This window comes from Pieris brassicae, chromosome 10, assembly GCF_905147105.1.
Source record: "Pieris brassicae chromosome 10, ilPieBrab1.1, whole genome shotgun sequence".
In the NCBI taxonomy this organism is placed as follows: Eukaryota; Metazoa; Arthropoda; class Insecta; order Lepidoptera; family Pieridae; genus Pieris; species Pieris brassicae.
Window position 1 is genome coordinate 12,334,086 of NC_059674.1, and position 21,080 is coordinate 12,355,165.

At 32.2% G+C, this 21,080-nt stretch overlaps 1 protein-coding gene across 2 annotated transcripts in view; it reads left to right on the forward strand.

The window, feature by feature from the left end:
- The window catches only part of LOC123715199 (paired box protein Pax-5), a 69,571-nt gene that overhangs the window by 17,501 nt on the left and 30,990 nt on the right, over window positions 1–21,080 (forward strand). Inside the window, exons 2-3 of one of the 2 annotated variants that reach the window (XM_045670111.1) lie at window positions 6,015–6,212; window positions 6,765–6,821. In XM_045670111.1, the coding sequence (XP_045526067.1) occupies window positions 6,059–6,212; window positions 6,765–6,821 (211 nt within the window). In that variant the 5' untranslated portion in view covers window positions 6,015–6,058. The remainder of the gene's footprint in view (window positions 1–6,014; window positions 6,213–6,764; window positions 6,822–21,080) is intronic. The other variant, XM_045670112.1, reaches the window with a different exon arrangement.

Consider the following 21,080-nt stretch of genomic DNA (forward strand, 5'->3'; position numbering starts at 1 on the left):
ATTCAATATTCCCCTTATAATTCACACGCTAATTCAAATTATCGTGGGTAAACACGTAGTAAATGTCCACTTGTTGCAACGGAAATAGTTTAATATTCAAATGAGTTAAGGGCAGTCACGCGAGGGTAGGACTATTGGTATGTTGGGGATAAAAAGTTTGTTTTTGAATCGACTTTTAATCGAATCGTAGATGTAATTCGAAAACATTAGGCGAGGAAATGCTGCCACAGGGATCAAACTTTTTAAAATGGTTTTAATTTTCTACTTATCAATATTTAACTATCATTATTACTGTGTAGGTTAAGAATATTGTAAAAACTGTATATTTGTGTGTTTGAAATAAATATATATATTTAAAAATAACGGTCCCATTTTTTTGCCGTACCTACGTATTAGAAAAAATATTTTCGCGAATGTGACTTCGAAAACCTTTAAATGTGATGAAAGGGACTTAATGGTTTCAGAGCTGCGCTTACGCAGGGGTCACGCGATCAAATGTACCGGAAAATTGGCATTGTTTACAAAACTTATTTTTACCTTTTTTTCATCGAAATTTTTACGCTTCATTAGTAATTGGCTTGTTATAATTTGTGAAACTATTTGAATAACTATTTACTAAAATTTATTTAACTTTAAATATAATATCTATATAAAATGGTAAATACTTTTTAAATCATTTAAGTGCATGCAGATTACTGGCATATCTTTTGATTCGAGGTTATTCGTAACAGTTGACCATAGAAACATTAGGAATTCTTATAGATAATAAATATATGAAGAAAAATAATATGAAATATATTTTGGTATCTTTAAAACCTGTATGAACTATATACTGGAGAAATACTGTCAAAATCTGTTATAACGACATCAAAGGAACTACTTCGATAGTCGTGACAGCCGATGACGTTGTAATTAAGTATCTTATTCCATAGAGTACAGCTGGGACCTTTGATTGTAGTCAATAAAACCATATGTTGTTCTAAACGATGTCGTAAACGGTATTGACTCGATATAAAAAAATTATAAACAATTAAATCCTTGGTGTTCTATTTTCACAATATATAGGTAAAGTTTTCAAACAAATCTCAAAAGCCCACTTAAATGTAATGCCTAAATGTCCTTGATAGCATTATGTTCAATAACGTAGACGGGTTTTACAGGTTGGCTGAATTGCAAATTGGAGGTGAATATGATTTTTGACTTATTAGAAACATTTATTAATGTTTTTTATTAGTGTGTTCATTTATTTCGGAAATGTTGAATACAATATTCATTTTGTTATTAATTATCACTAAGTAAATAGTGTTTTAAATATGATTATTTTATTCAATTTAAAACACTTTTTCCCAATCTTGTTAATCAATACAGTATTAACAACAATAAAATCTCTCTAAGATTATAATAGTTTTTCAAAGTGTATAAAGTCCCACATAAAACGAACATTATATATATCCTAGTGATAATTAAATATGCCTTTGTCTAACATTTCGGTTGTTAGTGAGTCAATTACGTACGGTTCAATGTCATTGTTTTTTGTCAACGTGAGAACGACGCCATTTTATATATAATACTATACATAATATAATAGCTTATTAATCCTTTTGTCTTTATTAGGTACAGATAATATATAATTTATGAACTCTTTGGCATATATATAGAGCATATTTTAAAATATATTATTAGTAATCATAACAGTCAAATATACAGTATTTACAATTTTATAAATTAGGCGTCAACTTAAATCTTTAAATAGGGCACTTGAACTCCAAGGCCCAAGAGTGTCTACTCCGATCTACTTTTTTTAATTGTATTTAAATTGATTACGTTTCCGTGTTTCAGTGACTGCTGTGACTCAAAATCAAATAATAAAACATCATTAATTTGTGTTTATACGTAATCTTCAACCTAATTTCATATTTGACTTTAACACATTTGGCATTTTTAGGCTCTTGGTCCTTAGAACTCTTCGTTCACAGCTTCGATTGCGTCCTTTCATATACCATACGAGTACTATTAGTAGTAGATTATAAAATATTAATATATAATAGTCTTTTTTTAATGAAAAAAGAAAAGAAATAAAAATATAGGAAGATTATATAAGTATGGACCTATGTGGCCCTATATTAATTATTATATTTTTAATCTCTAATTTTACATGATATTTCAATTCTAAGTGCCTTTACAATTTATTATTTACAGAGTTGCTATAACTTATATTTGAGATCATTTTTTGTTATATTCTTTGTATTTTTATTAGTGCCAATTGGCTGTTTTATTTTTTCTTTATTTTAATTCGCTTAGTTGTCTCTTTAAAATATCTGGTCCATTACCTGATAGTGAATAATAATAATAAAACTTTATAAATAACAGTAATATAGTTGTGTATAAGATAACAAATATTCAAATTAAAATTCATTTATTCATTCAGGTAACACAATGTACACTGATGAACGACAAAAAAATACATATTAAATGCTTCTAATTTAACATTCATAAGTCTTAATGGTATATCTAATCAACAAAAAAATCGTAAAAACCCTAAAGTATGCGTGACTGCATGAGCATTGTAAAGACTTATAGAAATAGACGGCTTAACTATATACTTTTTATATGTCAGCCTGTTGGTTAAATGTTTTGTTTAATTAATCAAACGTCAAATAGTACAATCTAGGAGAGTTTTAGTACCTGTCTCGACATGGTTTCTAAAATTAAAAAACAACCACTGATTCATCCAAAGGAAGTAACAGATCCTTCTGATAATTCTACCACCAAATGAGACAAAAACATAACAACATAATGACGTGTGAAAGATGAATCTGATGGTTACCCATACATTATTTATTACTTACTAAAGGAGGATGCAAGAAATAAAATTAAATCAAAGTATAACAAGACAGGATTTTTTGAGATTATATATTGAGAAAAGAGCGTTTATAGAAGATTCTTAGGATAGGTGACTTGAGAATTTTAATCTTAATTATTATTTATTTAGTAAAGTTTATATCATACATAATCTATAGTATATGTTAAAATCTCTGTTATCAAAAATGTGTGACAAATAAAATACAATAAAAATATATACAAGATAAAATAAAAATATCTGAATTTTTTTATTACGCAAAAAAATTGCAAATTAGGTACGAGATAGAAGAACGCCTTCTTTAAAACTTATCAGCCCACTATCGAATATATCCAGCTCCGGATAAGAACTGTTTAATCCGCTACAACCGCGAAGACTTCGAAAGAGTATCTTAATTACTCAAAGGGAAAATATACAGAGGAAGCCGGCTTTAGATACTAATATCGGCGTGTATGGCTCAGGCTGATCACTATTAAGAATATAAATATCACATAAGATATCTGAGGCCCTTAGAGGTTGTAGTGCCATTGGTTATTTTTTGTTTTGTAAGGGTTACTTTATGTGAAACCCAGTGGTAACCAAGTGGATCACGGGTATCAATGCATTATCTTGACTATGTCCAATCAGAAACAAGTCCAAATTATGATTACGACTGGATTCAAACCCGCTTATAGACTTGAATATATCAATAATGCTCTATGCACAAAGGAGATAGAAAAATCCTAAAAATAACATATAATATATATACATATAAAATATAATGTATACTAAAACTCTTTTAGACAAAACAGGAATATAAATTTTCCTGTTTCCCTCAATTTCTGCGTACGTGTATAACTATTTTAAGACACAAAAACATTCGCGATGCGCAAGGCTATGGGAATAAAGACACAATGTGAACAACTACACAAGGCGTTCGATAACAAGTATTTATCTGAAGATATTTTAATTTTCTGTCAATGAACTTGTATTATTTACGAAAAAATTACCAATGTTAGAATGGAACCTTTTCAGTCTATTGTCATATGGCGCTTCACATCCAACGCCTTACTTCGCCCTTGACCAGGTCATCTGTCCACCTAGTGGCAGGCTGTCCAACGCTTCACCGACTGGCCTTTGTTTCGGTTCCAGGACATTTTTGCCCCGGCCATGCGCCCACTGCTATTAAGGTATATGCCGTTTTTACTATGTCAGTGGCTTTAGTTCTTCTACAAATCTATTTATCTCTACTTGTCTATAACTCCTGATAGTACTGCTATATTGTTCAACCCTATTAAAAACTGTGAACCAAGACAAGCTTTAGTAGTGTAGAATATTCTAGATCAATACTAAACATATTTAACTACACTTATGATACTCGTTCTTTGTAAGTGTTTTACGAGATAGCGTCTTAAGTGATTGTTGTACAGTTTACAATAGCCCAAGTATTTTTGATATACTCGTTATCAATGAGGAACACGTTTTCATTTACTCTTGAGGAGGTCATAACGAAAGCATTGGTATTGAGTCTCCGACAGAACTTCTGTATCAAAACATTATCTCTATGTATATTTTATTGAATTAAAAAAAACCTCAAATATCTTTCGATTATTTTAATATCGTGTACGGCGACTTCGTTCATTTTGATATAAAGCTACCTGATTACTATTATCACATTATCGACGTCATAGATTTTTATTTATTTAAATTACCTTTGCGACTGATTATTTATTGGGATAGTGATTTTATACGTTATTTTTATACGAGCAGTGGCCTAGTAACTGGAGCGACATCTCTTGGGGACTTTTTTCTATATGCTTCTAATTTTACACTCACTCGTACGACGAAGAAAAACATCGTGAGGAAACCGGCATGCTTTAAACTCGACGGCGTATGTCAGATTTACACGACTGATCACCTGAATATTAAGAAATAATAACCTGGAAACAAATACAAAAATCTGAGGTCAAGACCCAGTTTTAGCGTCACTGCTTTTTAAATGCATTTTGAAAGATACCTAGAAAAGTTGGTGTAAATTGTAGAACACATACATAATAAGATGATATTTGAATATTTTGAACAATAGGAACGCTGGTTGGCGATTTACGAACTATGGATGCGGTGTCGATTCTGTTCATGGAAGGTCTTGATTATAAAAAAACGCTATCAATATTTTTTCTAATTAATACTTGGTTTCAAATAAATCTTAAATTAAATTATTATTAAGTTCGCTAAACATACTCGTTCAAATTATTCATATCATCCCTTTAAATAGAAATAATTATTTTGGGTAATTGTGTCGTTATTAAATAATTGATTTATGCTTAAGTAGCCGCCTGGTAGATAGTACCGATGGTCCCAGAGTTGGTGCTTTCCTCGCTCTCGTAATATGTATCGCAATGCAGCGAGGAAATGCTTCTAGCGTTAGTATGTTAAGAGTACTAAATCTAAATATTGTGGTTATACGAATATGAATAAAAACTGTTCGAATATCCGCTCATTCGTAGATTATATATAAAAGCGAACAATGGAAGAGCTAGCCACGAGTCCAGGACATTTTGTTTAAATGAATAATATTTGCAAAACGGAAGCAGATTTATATTCCCTCGCCTCTAAAAAAGCTTGGGTTTTAAACTAATTTCACGTTTTATTTATCTATTATTAATTCATATTGTATGTAAATAATCTATATTTGTGTGTATTAGATAATAATATTCTTAACCTATATAATAATAAAATTTTAAAAATTGAACCAAATTTTAAAAGTTTGATCCCTGGGGCAGTGTTTTTAGTGGCAGTTCCTTGCTTTATTGCGATACTTATTCGTTGAGCGAGGAAAGCACCAGCTCTGGAGTCACCGATACTAGCTACTTGACGGAAACTTAAATCTTTAACTTCTTAATTAGGGCCTTTACGCTTGCCCAGGAGTCTCTACTCCAATAATAATAAATATAACTAGGAAGTTTTGTATAAATAAAACATGTTACGAGCCTAGTTATAAAGAGAAGAGAAGTTATTGCACTGTGTGCGCTCATTTTATCAATTTTTTTTCACAATGGTTGCCTGGAAGAGATCGCTCAATAGCGATAAAGCCGCTAGTTATCCTTCTTCTTATTACTGTACTAAAATGTTTATAAATAAATAAATATTCTTTTTAACAATATCTTTCTTCCAGGATAATGCATTCGCGGTAACAGCTCAGACAATGCACTAGCAACCATGGATCTCCACGCACCCTTGGTCGTTCATGGCTACGAGCACGCTCCTCTATTGGAGGTGGAGGGCATTGATCCGCACAGCCCTCAGCAGAAGGTGTTAATACACCAACCCATTCAGAGCCAGGAGCTCATGAGCACGGATCACAGGAATGGAGGTGAGTTCACTGTGTAACGTAAGTTAGTTTAGCAAAATTTAGTAGAATATTGAATTTTTATCAATCACACTAAATAATCTAATTTATATGTACCTATTACTTGTGAGATACATTGATGGTATTTTCATGCGATGGCCAATGTATGTGTTTAACACACAAAAAATAATAATAATTAAACATGTATAAATAGAAAATTAAAATTAATTAAATAAGTTCGGTCCAGCCGATTATGTTACATTACATAATTACGTTACAATATTTATAAATATTGATATGGTCACTCTAAGATGTTGTTAGGTTAGCCAATTACGTAATAACTTAAGACAGAGGCTCCCTCAATACTGACTGAATAAATTAACCGTCTTGGTATATGGATCTCACGACTTTTTAACTCTAGTTCCAAGACTTGTTTTTTTACAAGTCATGTGTTTGATTGCATATAATTTCAAGTTAAGACTTTAAAAAGTAAAAATCGATTTTAATCCAGAATATTTTGTGTAGATTTATAATAGCCACAATTGTGTCGAGAGCAGATGTGCTAATCTAAATTAGAGTACGACTTTTCAGATGAGCAGTATCACGCGCACAGCAGCAACCAAAGCGGAGATGGTGAGTAACAAGTAGATAATTAGATTGCACAGGAAAAATGCTTATCACAACAACAAACAACTTAATATCCAAAGATATGTAAAGTTTCTGAATATTACTTAAGAATGTCAAACGCTTAACTTTTCCACGTGGTATGGACAAACCGAAATCAAATTTTAAAGTATGGAACCCTGGTGCGAGAGCTTAACGCATAGAATTACAATTCAAAAGTTATATAGAAATCAACAGAATTAGATCGCAAATAAATTTAAGTTTAATACATTCGTAACATAATACAGTGAGGAAATGGGTTAAGGGTACACAGCAGCAGTGTTCGCCTATTGGCTTCAGCGTGCGACTCTCATCCCTGAGGTCATAGGTTCGATCCCCGGCTGTGCACCAATGGTCTTTCTTATATACGCATCATTATGAAGACCGATGAAATGTATCGTCAACCTTTACAGTGTGTCAGACAGACTGATGAACTACTTGCCTATTAGAAAATTTATCAATACAGATTCAGGTAAATCTGAGGTCCAGACTTAAAAGGTCGTAACACCACAGTTTTTATTAGCCTTTCTGTATATAAATAAAAATGAATCACAAAATATGCTAAGCGCAAATCTCGAAGTGGGCTTGACCAATTCTAGTGTATTTTTATTTATTCGTTTAGGAAATGTTTCATCTGTTAGTATTTAACTACTATATGGAACAAAATGCCAACCTTCTACGATATAATTAATAAAATAACAAATTAATTGAATCCGTTCGAATATCTTACATAAACGTTATTGTGATCGTAATTATTATTTTTATCCAACTTTCACTCAACATTCACTACGATTGCATAGATTAATGATAAACAGATACATTTTAACGGATATTGTAAAAGAGTAAAGTGAAGATTTTTATATTGAATTATATAAATCCTCCTCTATCTTAAGACAAAGTACTAAGGCTAATATGATTTCAAGAAACGAGGCCGTAACCCGCTTGCGAGGTTTTAGATGAGCCTTGTCCCGTGCCTGTATGCCCCATGAAATATAAAAAAAATACGGAGAATCTTTAAGAAAAGTGGTTCCGAGAATGACCCTAGCGGTCAATCAGCGGTTTAGTAAAACTTTCATTGTAATTTGATTTGGTTTGGGTTCGATTCCTGGTGAAGGAATCGATTGCGGATTGCCAATATATATATTGGCAATCCGATAGCTTGTATAACTACCTGGTCAGTGTTGTTATTAAAATAAATAGGATATCTTGATTCAAAATTCACTAAAATCCCTTCAGTAATTTAGTTACATACAAAAAATATACCACAATGAAGAATATTTTAACAAAAACATTTTTCAATTAAATATTATTTTGTGTGAATCTCCGTATGATTTTCCATTTACATACAAACGGATGAGTCACTAACAGTTGAATTATGTATTGATGAATAAAAATGAGGGCGTGGGGCGAATATAAGCGGTTTTATATGCGATAGCGTTTTATATTTCTGCCAAAAACTTTTCCGTATATAAAAAGTTTTATATACTAAAATTAAATTAACTTATTTTTTTTTACTAAATTAGTACAATGTCTATACTATATTTCTATATAAGCCAACAACACAACAGAAAAGCAGAAAAAGGCAATAAAACTATATATGCAAATTATAATATATAATAAGTCCAAGCACAAACATAATTATAACAAACGCATTATGTATTGCTCCAAGATGATTTGAAAGCTGCCTTTGAATCGTTCTGACAAAAACACCAAAATATCACGTTTGTATAATTTTATTTATAAAAATATACAAACGCCTAAATAAACTTAAGATTTTATAAGACATTTATTTCTGAGGCGTTAAACACCGCTATAACTAGCACCACACAACCATCGAGCCAACTAATTTCACAGCGATTTCGTCAAGTGTTGCCCACAAAAAACGCCATTCACTAAAATGTACTCAATGGATGTGTACCTTAATGAAGGTAGATGAAAAAAAATATTCCCAGAATCTTAAAACTATGTAGAGCATTCCTTAATCTTCCAATAACTGCAGTAAACATAGATTTAAAAAAATCCGCCTGAGGAAACAACACAAAAACCTCAAACACAAAACTATTTGAATTTGTGTTAGTACACGTAATCGTATTGATAAGTGAATAGAACACAAGAACAAAGTGTCTTCCCCTTAATAGATATCAGTAATGTCTCAGTGAAAAGACAATGTATTTAAAAAAGGATGACAAAAAAAACAAGGCTGATGCCTTCTGTGCCTGGCACGTCGTTGAGTTTAGCATTGGGACGAAGAACGGTTTCCTCACGATGTTCTCCATCACCGTATGTCGCTCATACGTGTTGAATACGTACAATGAATCGTTATTTGGTCAACTTAGGTTGAGCAAAGCCCTACGAGAGTCACGGATCTAATAGTGAATCTTATCATATGCTACATATTATTACGAAAATTACTGCCAATTTCATGCTCATACGAGCGAGTGTTGAATGCGTAGACGGGAAAGTCGTTTGAACCCGCCTAAGGTTGGGCAAAGCCCTGGTCTGTGGGACACGAACGTAATAGTGAATCTTCTCGAACACGCAATATAAAATATATAATAAAATATAAAACATTTTTTGTAGTGGGATTTGCAAAGTCGAAGAAAAATCGGTCAAACCAAAACGTTTTTTACGAACGATTACCCCAACGATAATAGTATACAATTGAGTTTTAGACAAAAGTTGTAAAGCTTGTTAATGCGAAGGAGTCTTGGAATTGATTGCGGTTTTACCAATGATTTATGCGGAAGGTTTTAGCATGTTTCAAGGTTTTCGGGTAGCTAGTTATCTTTAACATGACAACTCCGAACGTGGCGGTCACATACACTACTCTGCATTTGTTTATGGGTTCAAATAGGTAGTAGAGGAATAAAATAATGCTTTTATTCTAATGCAAGTAATCTACAGTTTCGTCAAGTCAGTCTGTATTCTGTATTTATCGTATAAAAAATGATAACAATGTAAGATGTCTTAAAATAACTTCCGTATTACGTATTAGGGCGCTTATATACTGGACTTTTATCCGCTTTAGAAAAGCTTATACTTTACTAAATTATTTAAACATAGCCTACGAATCAAAAGAAAACATGATTCTAGGAGTTCCTTTTTTAAATCTAGCTATTAACTTAAATTTACAAGCAACTTATATTTCTAAATTTGTGTCTTTTAGCGAAACTTAATTTTTAAGCACCAATCCCAGCAACCGATAAATTAGTTAGAAATCAAATTTAACACGATTAAAGGTACAATATTGCCAATTAACTCACCTGCTGCAAAAGATGCTGCAATATTGATCGTTCTTTTTTTCGGTACAGGGCCTGACACACTGTTATAAAAACTAGCTGCAATAGACTTGTAGACTATTATTAATAGTACATGTATTAGTGTTATCTTAATACTATTATTAATTTAAAACTAAAAGTTGTTTTGAGACACACTGATTTACACTAATAAAATAATTATGTCATGCACACAATTAACTAACTGTGTGCATTTACATATTGGTATTTTCCTATAGTAAACCTTTTTGTATTAAGTGTTCTAAATCTTCTAAATCTTTAGTATTTTTTTATAAATAATATATGTTACTTGAATAAATGAATAATAAATACTGTATATAAATAAACTATTCCTTCCTATAGTTGGTGTCTATTTTAGAAATGTTATTTTTATTTTATTGATGTAATATAAACGCTTAGTTTTTGATAGGCTTAACCACTGGCCCCGATACAAAGCTGGTCACGCGCATTGAAAGCGAAACTTCAGAAAAAGCACTACGTGACCAAGAGCCCGGGGACTATGACACAGTGTGGTTGAATCAGTATCTAATCCTTTCTTAAATATGCTATATAACATTTCTTTTGCTATGCCTTAGGTCTTTGGCACAGTGCAGAAATGGCGGATTTGGAGGTGGCCTTTGCCTAAACAGGGTACTTAAAAAAATGGCATGATTGATATATAAATATGTTTAAGTATAAAGTATCTAAAATAAAAGGAGAAATAATGTCAAAAATCTTTTATTATTACTCAATTACTTTTAAATTACAGTAATTTATAGGCGAATAGTGCTTCTTCATTCATATGAAAATATAGTAAGACCTCCTTATACTTTATTCAATTACAGACATTAGTCTGTTTCACCCCAGTAGTTAACCATACTAACGACAACTATGGATTATATCTAAATACAAATATGTCTTGTATACTTCACGTAGGTATACAAGTAATAAACCAGAAAAAAATCGTTACTGTTTGCTGCGTTGATAAAAAAAGTTTTACTGATTCATTCATAATGGCGTTCAAAGTTGCCGACACAGATGGCGAAGCTACTTCGAATCGAGACACCAATAACCGATGTAGTAATTAAACTTTAGAACTTCAAAATATTATATTTAAATTTAAAACAAATTAATTAAAAACCATTTAATTTACAACACGTAAAAAAATTAGATTAGTCCTAAAGAACAATATTTTTAACCAAAATAGTAATAATAATAATTTAAAAATATTAAATTGAAACAAATGTAAAAAGTTTTGTGCCTGGCCATATACCTTTAAGCAGCCTTTACTCGTATTGCGATACTTATTTGTTGAGCGAGGAAAGCACCGGCTCTGAGGTCACCGGTACTATTACCAGGTGTCAACTTAAATCTTTAATAAGCACATGTGCACTTGAAGTCTACGGCCCATGAGTCTTGACTCCAAAGGGAACAAAAAAAAGAAATGTGTGCGTGTATCTTCTTTATGACCTTATTTTTCGAATGATTAACTAAAATATGCAACTTTACTGAAATTGGTTAAATAAAGTTAAATTAGATAAAGTTTAACAAAAGGCTTTTACGAATGAATACAAACAATACAATTATTTTATTTTACCTTATTACTACGAATATTACAGAATTTGATTTATTATAATAGAATTATTACTATCATTGTTATCGTTATTACATATTTTTGTTATCAATGGCTTCGAATTTTTTAGAATCAACCGTAGTAGGGAGAAGAGAATGGCGCGTAACGAAAAAATGTGACGCGTAACCGAAAAATGTGTAACTAAAAATATTACAGTGTATAGTTTGAGGACGTTAAATCTTACACTTGACCGGTCCACCTTGTTGGTGAACGGCTACGTGATCTTTCTCCATCTGTGTTACCATGATGAGTTTCTCCAAGTTAACATCGCCTCTGCGCATTGTATGGTCGATATAATTCTGGCATTTAATAGACATGCGTTTGAGGATTTACTATAACAAAAGTCATCTCTGCCTTCTTGAATTTAATTAATTAGCAAATGCCATAAAATATTAATGTATGCAGATACATTTCTATATTAGACTCTCTAATTTTTTAACAACTCGTAGGTCTTGTGTCATATGTCACATAGAATTAGTGTAAGTGTTCGTTAGTATTAAGTGCTGAAAAATCAGTGGCGCTACAACCATTCTAGGTCTGGGCCTCAGATTTTTGTATCTGTTTCATTGTCAGTCGTCAATCTAATAGGCAAGTAGAAGATCAGCTTCCTTTATCTGACACAAGCCGTCGACTTCTTGAGGCTAAGGCAAGCCGGTTTCCACACGATGTCTTCCTTCACCGTTCGTGCAAATGTTAAAGAAAGTAAACAAAAATAAAGCTCATTGGTGCATAGCCGTGGATCGACCCACGACCCCCATCGACATACCCACCCACCACCACCTCTGACAGCCATACGCTGAAGCCACAAGGCCAACACTGCTCACTGAACAGTAGTAAGTGGATAAAAATTTGTACAAAAGAACAGAGTGTCTTCCCCTAAATAGAGTCTGTTAGTAGTTAGTGTTATTGGAAACTTTTTTATGTTAAATATCCTTTTTAGTAAATTAGGTTAGTTTTTAATTACTTATTAGCCTTAACTTAGGCTTTATCGTAATGTTAAATTGTGTCTTTGTGCAGAGACAAATTATAAAACATAGAAAAAAACAAATGCTATCTAAGCAACAGAAATATCAATATAAATGAGATTTTAACACTCTATTTCATATAATTTATAGCTAATAAGAATATAATTAAATAGTCTTCAAGTGTTTGTAATGGGAGCGGTCTTGTTCCCAGGGAAGTGGTGAGCACTGAGTGTGGTCGGATCGTGTTGCGTCCATCTCACAACTATTACTTCCGTTTCATTCCTTTATTTCGATTGCTCTTTTTATCTTTGACCAATATTACGTCAAAAAGCTGTTTCTCCCCATTCCTCGCTTACTCTCGCAGCTTAATAGTTTTCTCGACTCATAGATATATTATTATTTTAAAATGTGCTTAGACAAGATTAATGGATTTAATTGGTTTATAATATTTAAGTCGGAAATAGGCCATACATAAGTTGCAAATAAATGAATATTTAAAAACGGGAATATTGCCAGCTTCGAAATTTCTAATAGAAAATGTGTTAGACATGCTTATAATTACCGTATTTATTACTTATCTTCTCCCTGTGTAAACTCTTGCAAAGCAAAATATTGACATTTTTAATGGAATCAAAATATTTTGTTGGTTATGTATACATGGCACACACATCTTATACATAATGCAATATGCACTATACAACGACTTAGGCTCCTTAAAGAAAACAGCGTACCAATTCTTAAAAGGCTGGCAACACACTCGCGAGCCCTCAGGCATTGAGAGTGTCCATGGGCGCTAGTATTACTTAACATCAGGTGAGTCTCTATCGCGTTTGTCCCCTTTTCTATAAAAACTCTTTCAATAAAGATATCCTTAAGACGTAATCAGACATTTAATGTCTGTAAATCTAGCCGATTTTCACACAGGCTTCAGTTACACACACTAAAATACACACCCACACCCTCACTGTTAAGTCTATACACCTTCTGATTGGTGCAATTAAGTAACTTATGCTAAATAAACAGGTAATAGTGGACGCCCTCATTAATATTTCCTCTTCACGTTATGCTATACTTTTTTTATGTAACAGAGGTGAATCAGGCGGCAGAGTCACCTGATGTTGAGTAATATCACCTCCCAAAGACACTCGTCTAGAGTTTGTATATATCTGCATCTATTTATCTCATATTATTCTTAGTTAAAGGACACGTAATCGTCATCCATAAACAATAACTGTTTCGCCATCACGCAAGAGTCGTACAGACTGATTTTTGCTTTTCTTACATTTAGGTACTAAACATTTTACCTAGAATTTACCTAAAGAAAGAGACGACGATATGTAATTGGTTCAACTTGATTAGGCACCGCCTTAGCTAATTTTTGATAAATCGACAAATAAAAGCAAAGCTGACTCATTTTAAACCCGAATTGAAGCTTGTTTAGTGTCAATAGAGTTGATTTTAGCATAACGTATAATAAAAGCTTTTCACGTACGATCGATTTCTTTAATTTATAGAATTTATAAGGGAATGAGTTCGGAAATGAGTAGGAAATTCATCATCGGTTATCGAGGAAGAATACGAAATTCCCGTATCACCTGGATGTCCATCGTTCCATAGGAATGCATCGCATTTTGCCGCGAACCACCGCTATTTTGAACCAGCTATCGACTGAAGTATTTTCGAACCATTTCGTATCCTAAGTCCCTCCTAAGGGCCATAGTCCTTCAAGATAAGAGCGTTCCAACTTTGCAAGGCCGGTAACACACTCGCGAGCCTTCTAGCAGTGGAGTGTCCGTCTGGCAGCCGAGTCTTCTGACATGCGAGGACGGCGGTATCAATTAACATCAGATGGGACTCCAGTCCGTTTTTCACCTGTGTTATAAAAAAAAAAAAAGACGTTCGTTTGCTTGTGATTTCTCTAATATGCTGTTATAAACGAAGTTTCCACAGCTTTGCATTGTTACCTCTAGTACTCTTAAAAGTATAGACTAAGGGAGTGATAAGTATGACTTCCATATATCCTACGGGAGTCAGCACTAGGTCATGACACTCAATCCAGGAGTCCCTGAATCGTAAAGATAGATCTATATAGAAAAGTTCGTATGAAGAACACATATTGTATGGAAAACTCGAAAATACAATTGGTAATTCAAATCAAATTTTTTAATGATATAGTTCACTAAGTAAGCTAATATGTAATCTTTAGAATTAATTAGAAACAATTAATCTAGACGGACATACGAGATCAATCATATTGTTTGATAATACATACCAATATATCCTTTGAGATATAATAAATCACAAAACCTGTAAACTATGAACGTGTACTATTTTGTAACAAATAAATCTTTATATATATAATTCTACTGTACGTGTGTACTGTCACTGAATTCCTCTTAGATGGCTGCACCGATTTCAATGATTTTCTTTGTATCCGTTTGGATGGCACCCTGGTATACATTCACAAATCAGCCCGACAGATGATGATGCAGTTGCTTTCTAGGTAACTTATTTATTCAAACAGCTGGTAGATATATATATATATATATATATTATACATATAAATAAATCTTTTGTGCATGTGTTCGTAATTAAACTCGTAACCGGCCGGAAACATTGACTGGAGAGATTGATTAATTTTTTTGTGTGTACAAGTGGAGTTGAGATTAATTTTCATTATTTTATTTTTTGTATAAAAGACGTGTGTACCTACAGGACAACGTCTGTCGAATCCACTAGTATATTTATATAAATAGACAAGTGTAATTTTTAATTTATACTCTATTAATCAATAAAAGTTCAGGATTTAGTTGAATAATTTAATCATTATAATTAATGAAGTATTTTAGAAGTCAGAAGTCTTTCAATGTTACAGCAAATGCACTTTTTTTAATAAATTTAAATAAAACACAGATTCCTTGAGTCTAAAGTTCTCATGTTTACACGTGTATAAAAGTTCTTTAAGATATTTTCATAAGTATCTGATTTTCTTCATTCTAACATGTTACTTTTTCCACGGCCCGAGTAGTAATGAAAAAAAAAATCTTTTCACTACGATATTGTAATATTTGATTTTATTAGGTACTTACTGGATTTAACTTCGGACTAAATTAATATAAAAAGTTTACTTAAGTTCATGGCTTACATGTGCACGGTCGATTTGCAATTAGTCAACATAGAACCCATTAGATAACATTGTATACATACTTATAATTACATTATATGACTACTAATACATTATTATATGTAGGTAGAGCATAGTACAAAAAGTAGGTCGTAATAAAAAAATGAATCATAGCTATTTATTTAAAACTGTATTAGAGTTTACACTTGTTGTTACAGTTAATAACAACGATTTACATCATGATTTGTCTAACAAAGGCTTGTACAAAGATAAACAATAAATATTTCGAATTGTGCGTCGTCGTTCTATAAATTTAAGACCTATAAACACGAAAAATATTTATTGATACGAAAGGTTCCAGACAATAAACATTTTACATACAGATTCTTCGAATTCTACATATAAAATATGAATCGTGAATTTTCAATTTTGAATATAGAATGAATAGAAATAGGTCTTCAAAACAATTATGAAACATAAGTATAAAAAAATTGCGCTTGGAAACTTTGCTGGCATTTTTTTATAATTAGACGTGGACTTCAGTAAATCAAGCTACGAGTATAACAGTAAAAATAAATAAAATATACAATTAGTATAACGCATATCTTTTTCTTAACCTCGTTAAGTAAGATTAAGTGAATGCTAATGAAATAAATACACATAATATTTTAACTCAATTTAACCTACTAGTCTGCTTTAATTTTTTAATAAACAATTACAGTAATAATTGTGAAATGTAATTGTCTTTTTTCTTTTTGAAAATATTTGTAAAACTCCATGATAAAATCTCATTCTCTTATGCTGCTTTTCTAGGGGTAGTATCCGATCGCGTCCCATCCGCCACGTGCCGTAGAGGGTGTCGTGTCATCGCGGCGCGCGGTCGACTGCGAAATATCCCGCGAAATTTGAACAGAATTCGAAATACGAATTAAACGGGAATAAAGCCTAGAGTAGAGCTTGGTGCAAAATGACTTTCCTGCGTTTCGTGTTGTGTGATGAGTGCTCGATATAAATGTTTCGATATCTATGGTACTTCAATTTAATTATACAAAAATACAGTTACAGTTTATTAAATACTTCTATAAATTTGTATAAACCTCATCCTTAAGCCGTTCCAAATAATAAACATAAAACATTAGTGTCGGAAAAAATGAAGTACGTATACAGTGTAAAATAATACTGCATGTAATATAATTACCTGTCTAAATCAACCTGTCATTGGAGCCGTGTGATTAATACCTATCGTATCAACTAGTACAAGTATTAATTATTCATGGTTTACATATATAATCTGTGGTTAAAATAATAAAGATTCACAAAATCAAATATTTTTAATAGAAAATCTTCCGCAGTATTAATAAATCGTTTTAAAATAAATCTATAATCTGTGTTAAGTATTAAAAATAGGCACAGTTAAAACATTTCCACAAAAAAATCAATAATTAGTCTCTCGATAACTAAGATGGAAAGAAACCTGGAACAAATTCTCGTTTATATACATCAAAGAAAAAAAAATATTAATATGAACGATATTCAATTAAACATTTCAATAAAATTCTTGACTACACAACCTACATAAGAGTTATTACGTCTGAATCAAAACAAAATATATTATATATAATGAAGTGACAGCATATACGTAGTGTGTTATATGTGGAACTAAAAAACTTTACTCATAAAAACTAAATCAGTTTTTATTATTTATTTGAGTTTGTTAAATTGTGTTTACGTTGCTCAAATACTAGAGTGAAATCCGTGACACATATTTCATAGTTTGATCAATGCAATTGTAAGTATGGGATGTGACTATAATCCTTTTTTATGGAAATCCATATCTCAGCTTTATCATCATACAAATTCGGAAAGCATAGAAAATGCTTGGCATTATCTGTATTTTTCACTACAATTTGACACGTATGTGTATGTGGTTCACAGTTTTGCAGCTTTACCTCCGTAAATTAATTATCTATATTCGTTTTAGATTACATAAAATCTATTTCGTAACAAAACAATCCCACGCAAAGCCGGACATTAGATATCAGAAAACCGATCCTCGTTACAATCCATCGATTCTGAGTGTACGAACCGTAAAATATACCTCAAAATCAAGATCTATCCATCTGTAGCCAAGCGTCGACGACGCCATTAAGACGTATTTTTAATTGCCAAATTTTTAGACAAGTGACAGTGACAGTTTACGACGACAAATCAATATTTGTGAATAATATTCGTGCTAAAGGAAATTTCAAAACAATATTTAGGCTATAAAATGTGTTGTGTGAAACGTGCTTGAACTGTCATTGCCGAAAATTAAATCCGTGTTATTACGTTTAAGCTTAGTTTTATAGAATTATTTTAAAAATCCAACGCGTCGGTTCGTTTGAATGTGATTGGTCCACAGCGTGCTGTATATACAAAGCCGTCAAATAAGCATTTAAAACAGTGAAATACTTGGCTAGTTTTGGCCCATATGGTCCGCTAACAAACCTAATTGCAAATATGTATGTATGTATATAATATAGGAAATACAGTGTTTATCAAAAACAGTTTTGAAGCTAAAAGTTAGCTAAAATTTGAAAGAACGGACCTTTTTTTACGAGAATTGCCGCGTAATTTTATTGAATTGCAGTATTGTTAACATCAAATTTATAAACAATTCTTAATTAACATTTCTCGTGAGAAAAGGTATTCATGAACCACCTGCCGTAATCGAACCGGTAAAGCAATGCTTCAATAGCGGAAAATCGCCTAAAAAACCGGTGAAATTAAACTAAACGAATTGGTTTTTAACAATGTAGATACATAATTCAATATTTCAATATTTATCTTTCAATTAATAAAAATTATAATTACGTTTAATTAGAGGATACATGTTAATCTTCAAAATGCTATTCTCGTATTTGATTTTTCAAGGTGCAATTAAAATGTTCAGATAAGACTATAACTTTAAAGTGTTACCATGTGTAGTGTTTGTGTGTGTGTGTAATCTTGGCCATCAAGCTGGAGGGCCAAAGTAAGGCCACTTTTGCCGCCCTCTTTGGGCTAAGGGCCGGCGGCGGGGTGGACTTATCAGCCGCATACCGCTACAACCAAAATATGATGGAATATTATACATGTAAGTTATATTACATACATCTCCTCTCTCTTCAGTCGGTAGTTCTCTTATTACAGTTTTGAGGACAATGAGTCTGGGTGTCAGGTGAATGGTCACGTGATTTTGCCTTCTGTGTTACCAACCACGATCCGCTTCTCCAAGTTCTCATCGCCTCCTCGCAGTGTACATGCAAAAGGTCATTAATGATACTTATTATATCTATATACTGTACTTAGAATATCCAGATGACTCCTGTATGGAAAATCTTTGGCTTATCTTCGGGTGCCATACTTAGTGCCTCTCTTAGTCTCGGCTTAATAACTCCCTAAGGGAGTCTTATTAATAAAACCTAAATCTGTTTAATGACTTTATTTTAAATACGTAGGCAGTCGTTTGTCTCTTTCTGTCAAATTGTGTTTATGCTGTGTTGAAAAGAGACATAATTGGACTTGAAAAAGAACAAGGAGAATATTTATCTCTATTAAGTGGTCCGTAACACTCCCATATTTTAATTAGTGAAGAACAATGTGATTGGTTGTTGAGTTTTGTGACATAGACCGAAAATATGTACTACCCACCAACTTTTTACCTTGCTAATTCTAAAAACATGGGTTTTCTGTGTACCTACTCCCCATAATATTTTTTTATAATAAAACCAATCTGTATAATCCATTCTTAAAACATCAATCAAGGAGAGTGGAAGCGTAAAAGTTCCTAATATATTATAGATATACTGTCATCAACCAAAAAAACACATAATTAGAAGGATTCATAAAAATCCCTATAAAAATGTACTTACGAAAATGTGTGTGTATAAATGAAAAAGACTGAATGTAAATAAACCGCCATCAGCATATTCATATAAATATAGACAAAAAAGCATCCCAATCTTCCACAGACTATAAACGCAAAAACAGCCATCTCCATAACGAGATTATCATAACGACAAACATAAAAACCATAGAGATAACTCTATAGCACCGCACATCTGCGTTGTGATTTAAAACGGCCAAAAATTCCTTCCAAATTCAAGATTACGAATGGCCAATGGGATCGTTGCTTTCTCGCGGGAGGGAGAAGGCTCCGCTCTGATTGGCCGCTGTGTTGTGGGCGGGATGTTTTTGTCTTTGTGTGCGTAAACGCGTTTGAATTTGAGCATGCGTTGGAGGACATTGGCTTGTATGGATTTGCAAATTGAGGGATGTCGTAGATCGGGTGATTTTGAGGTTGTGTCCCTCTGACGCTCGTTTGCGCTATACATTTATGACTTAAATAGCGTCTTGCCTATAGACCATCATTATCATGTTGTATATTTATCGTTTTTAGAAAAAAAAAAGTATGGCATATTCATGCGATAATAATAGCAGTACATAATAATGTTCACAGCGATATTAAAATGTTAATTAAAATTAATGAACCATTAATTGTAACATTTATAAGCTTGTTGATTTGATTTGGCATGTGCTCTTGCCTATTCTAGGTTTTATTGTATTTCAAGCTTAACAGTTTTCACTAGACTTCGCTGTGCTTTTAAATTTAAAAAAATCCTTTAGATAGGTATGTCGATTAAAAGCTTTCGTTATTTTTTACTCATTTTTAATAATTAATTTTACTTATTAATACTTCGTTGCATGCAGTATTATTAAAAAAACTACTTGCGGGATTATCGTTTTCGAACGAACTCTTCCTCTTCAAGTGTTTTCATGAAATGGACCAGAGTGTTCCTGGGGCAACGGGATGCTTTAAATAATAGATTATGTATGAAATGCTTATAATGCTGTAGAGAGCCTGCATCTATACTCTCAGGGCGTAACTCCGACAATTAAGGTAATCGTCACATTTATAAAACTAAGAAAGCCTTAGTTAGATACTAAATACAGCCTGTAGAACCCATCTACAGAAATAAATATACATAATATATATATATATATATATATATAATATATATAGTATGTAGAATTCATCAAGATCGTGATGGTTATTTTAAATTTGTCAACATTTGTTTGTTTGGATATTTTTTCGTGTTCGTACATTTTTCTAACAAACAAAATTGTTGATCTTTGTTAATCTATCAAAGTGTTCGTTTTGATGTCGATACAATTGACGATTTTAATTCATAATTTAATCAACCTAAAGAA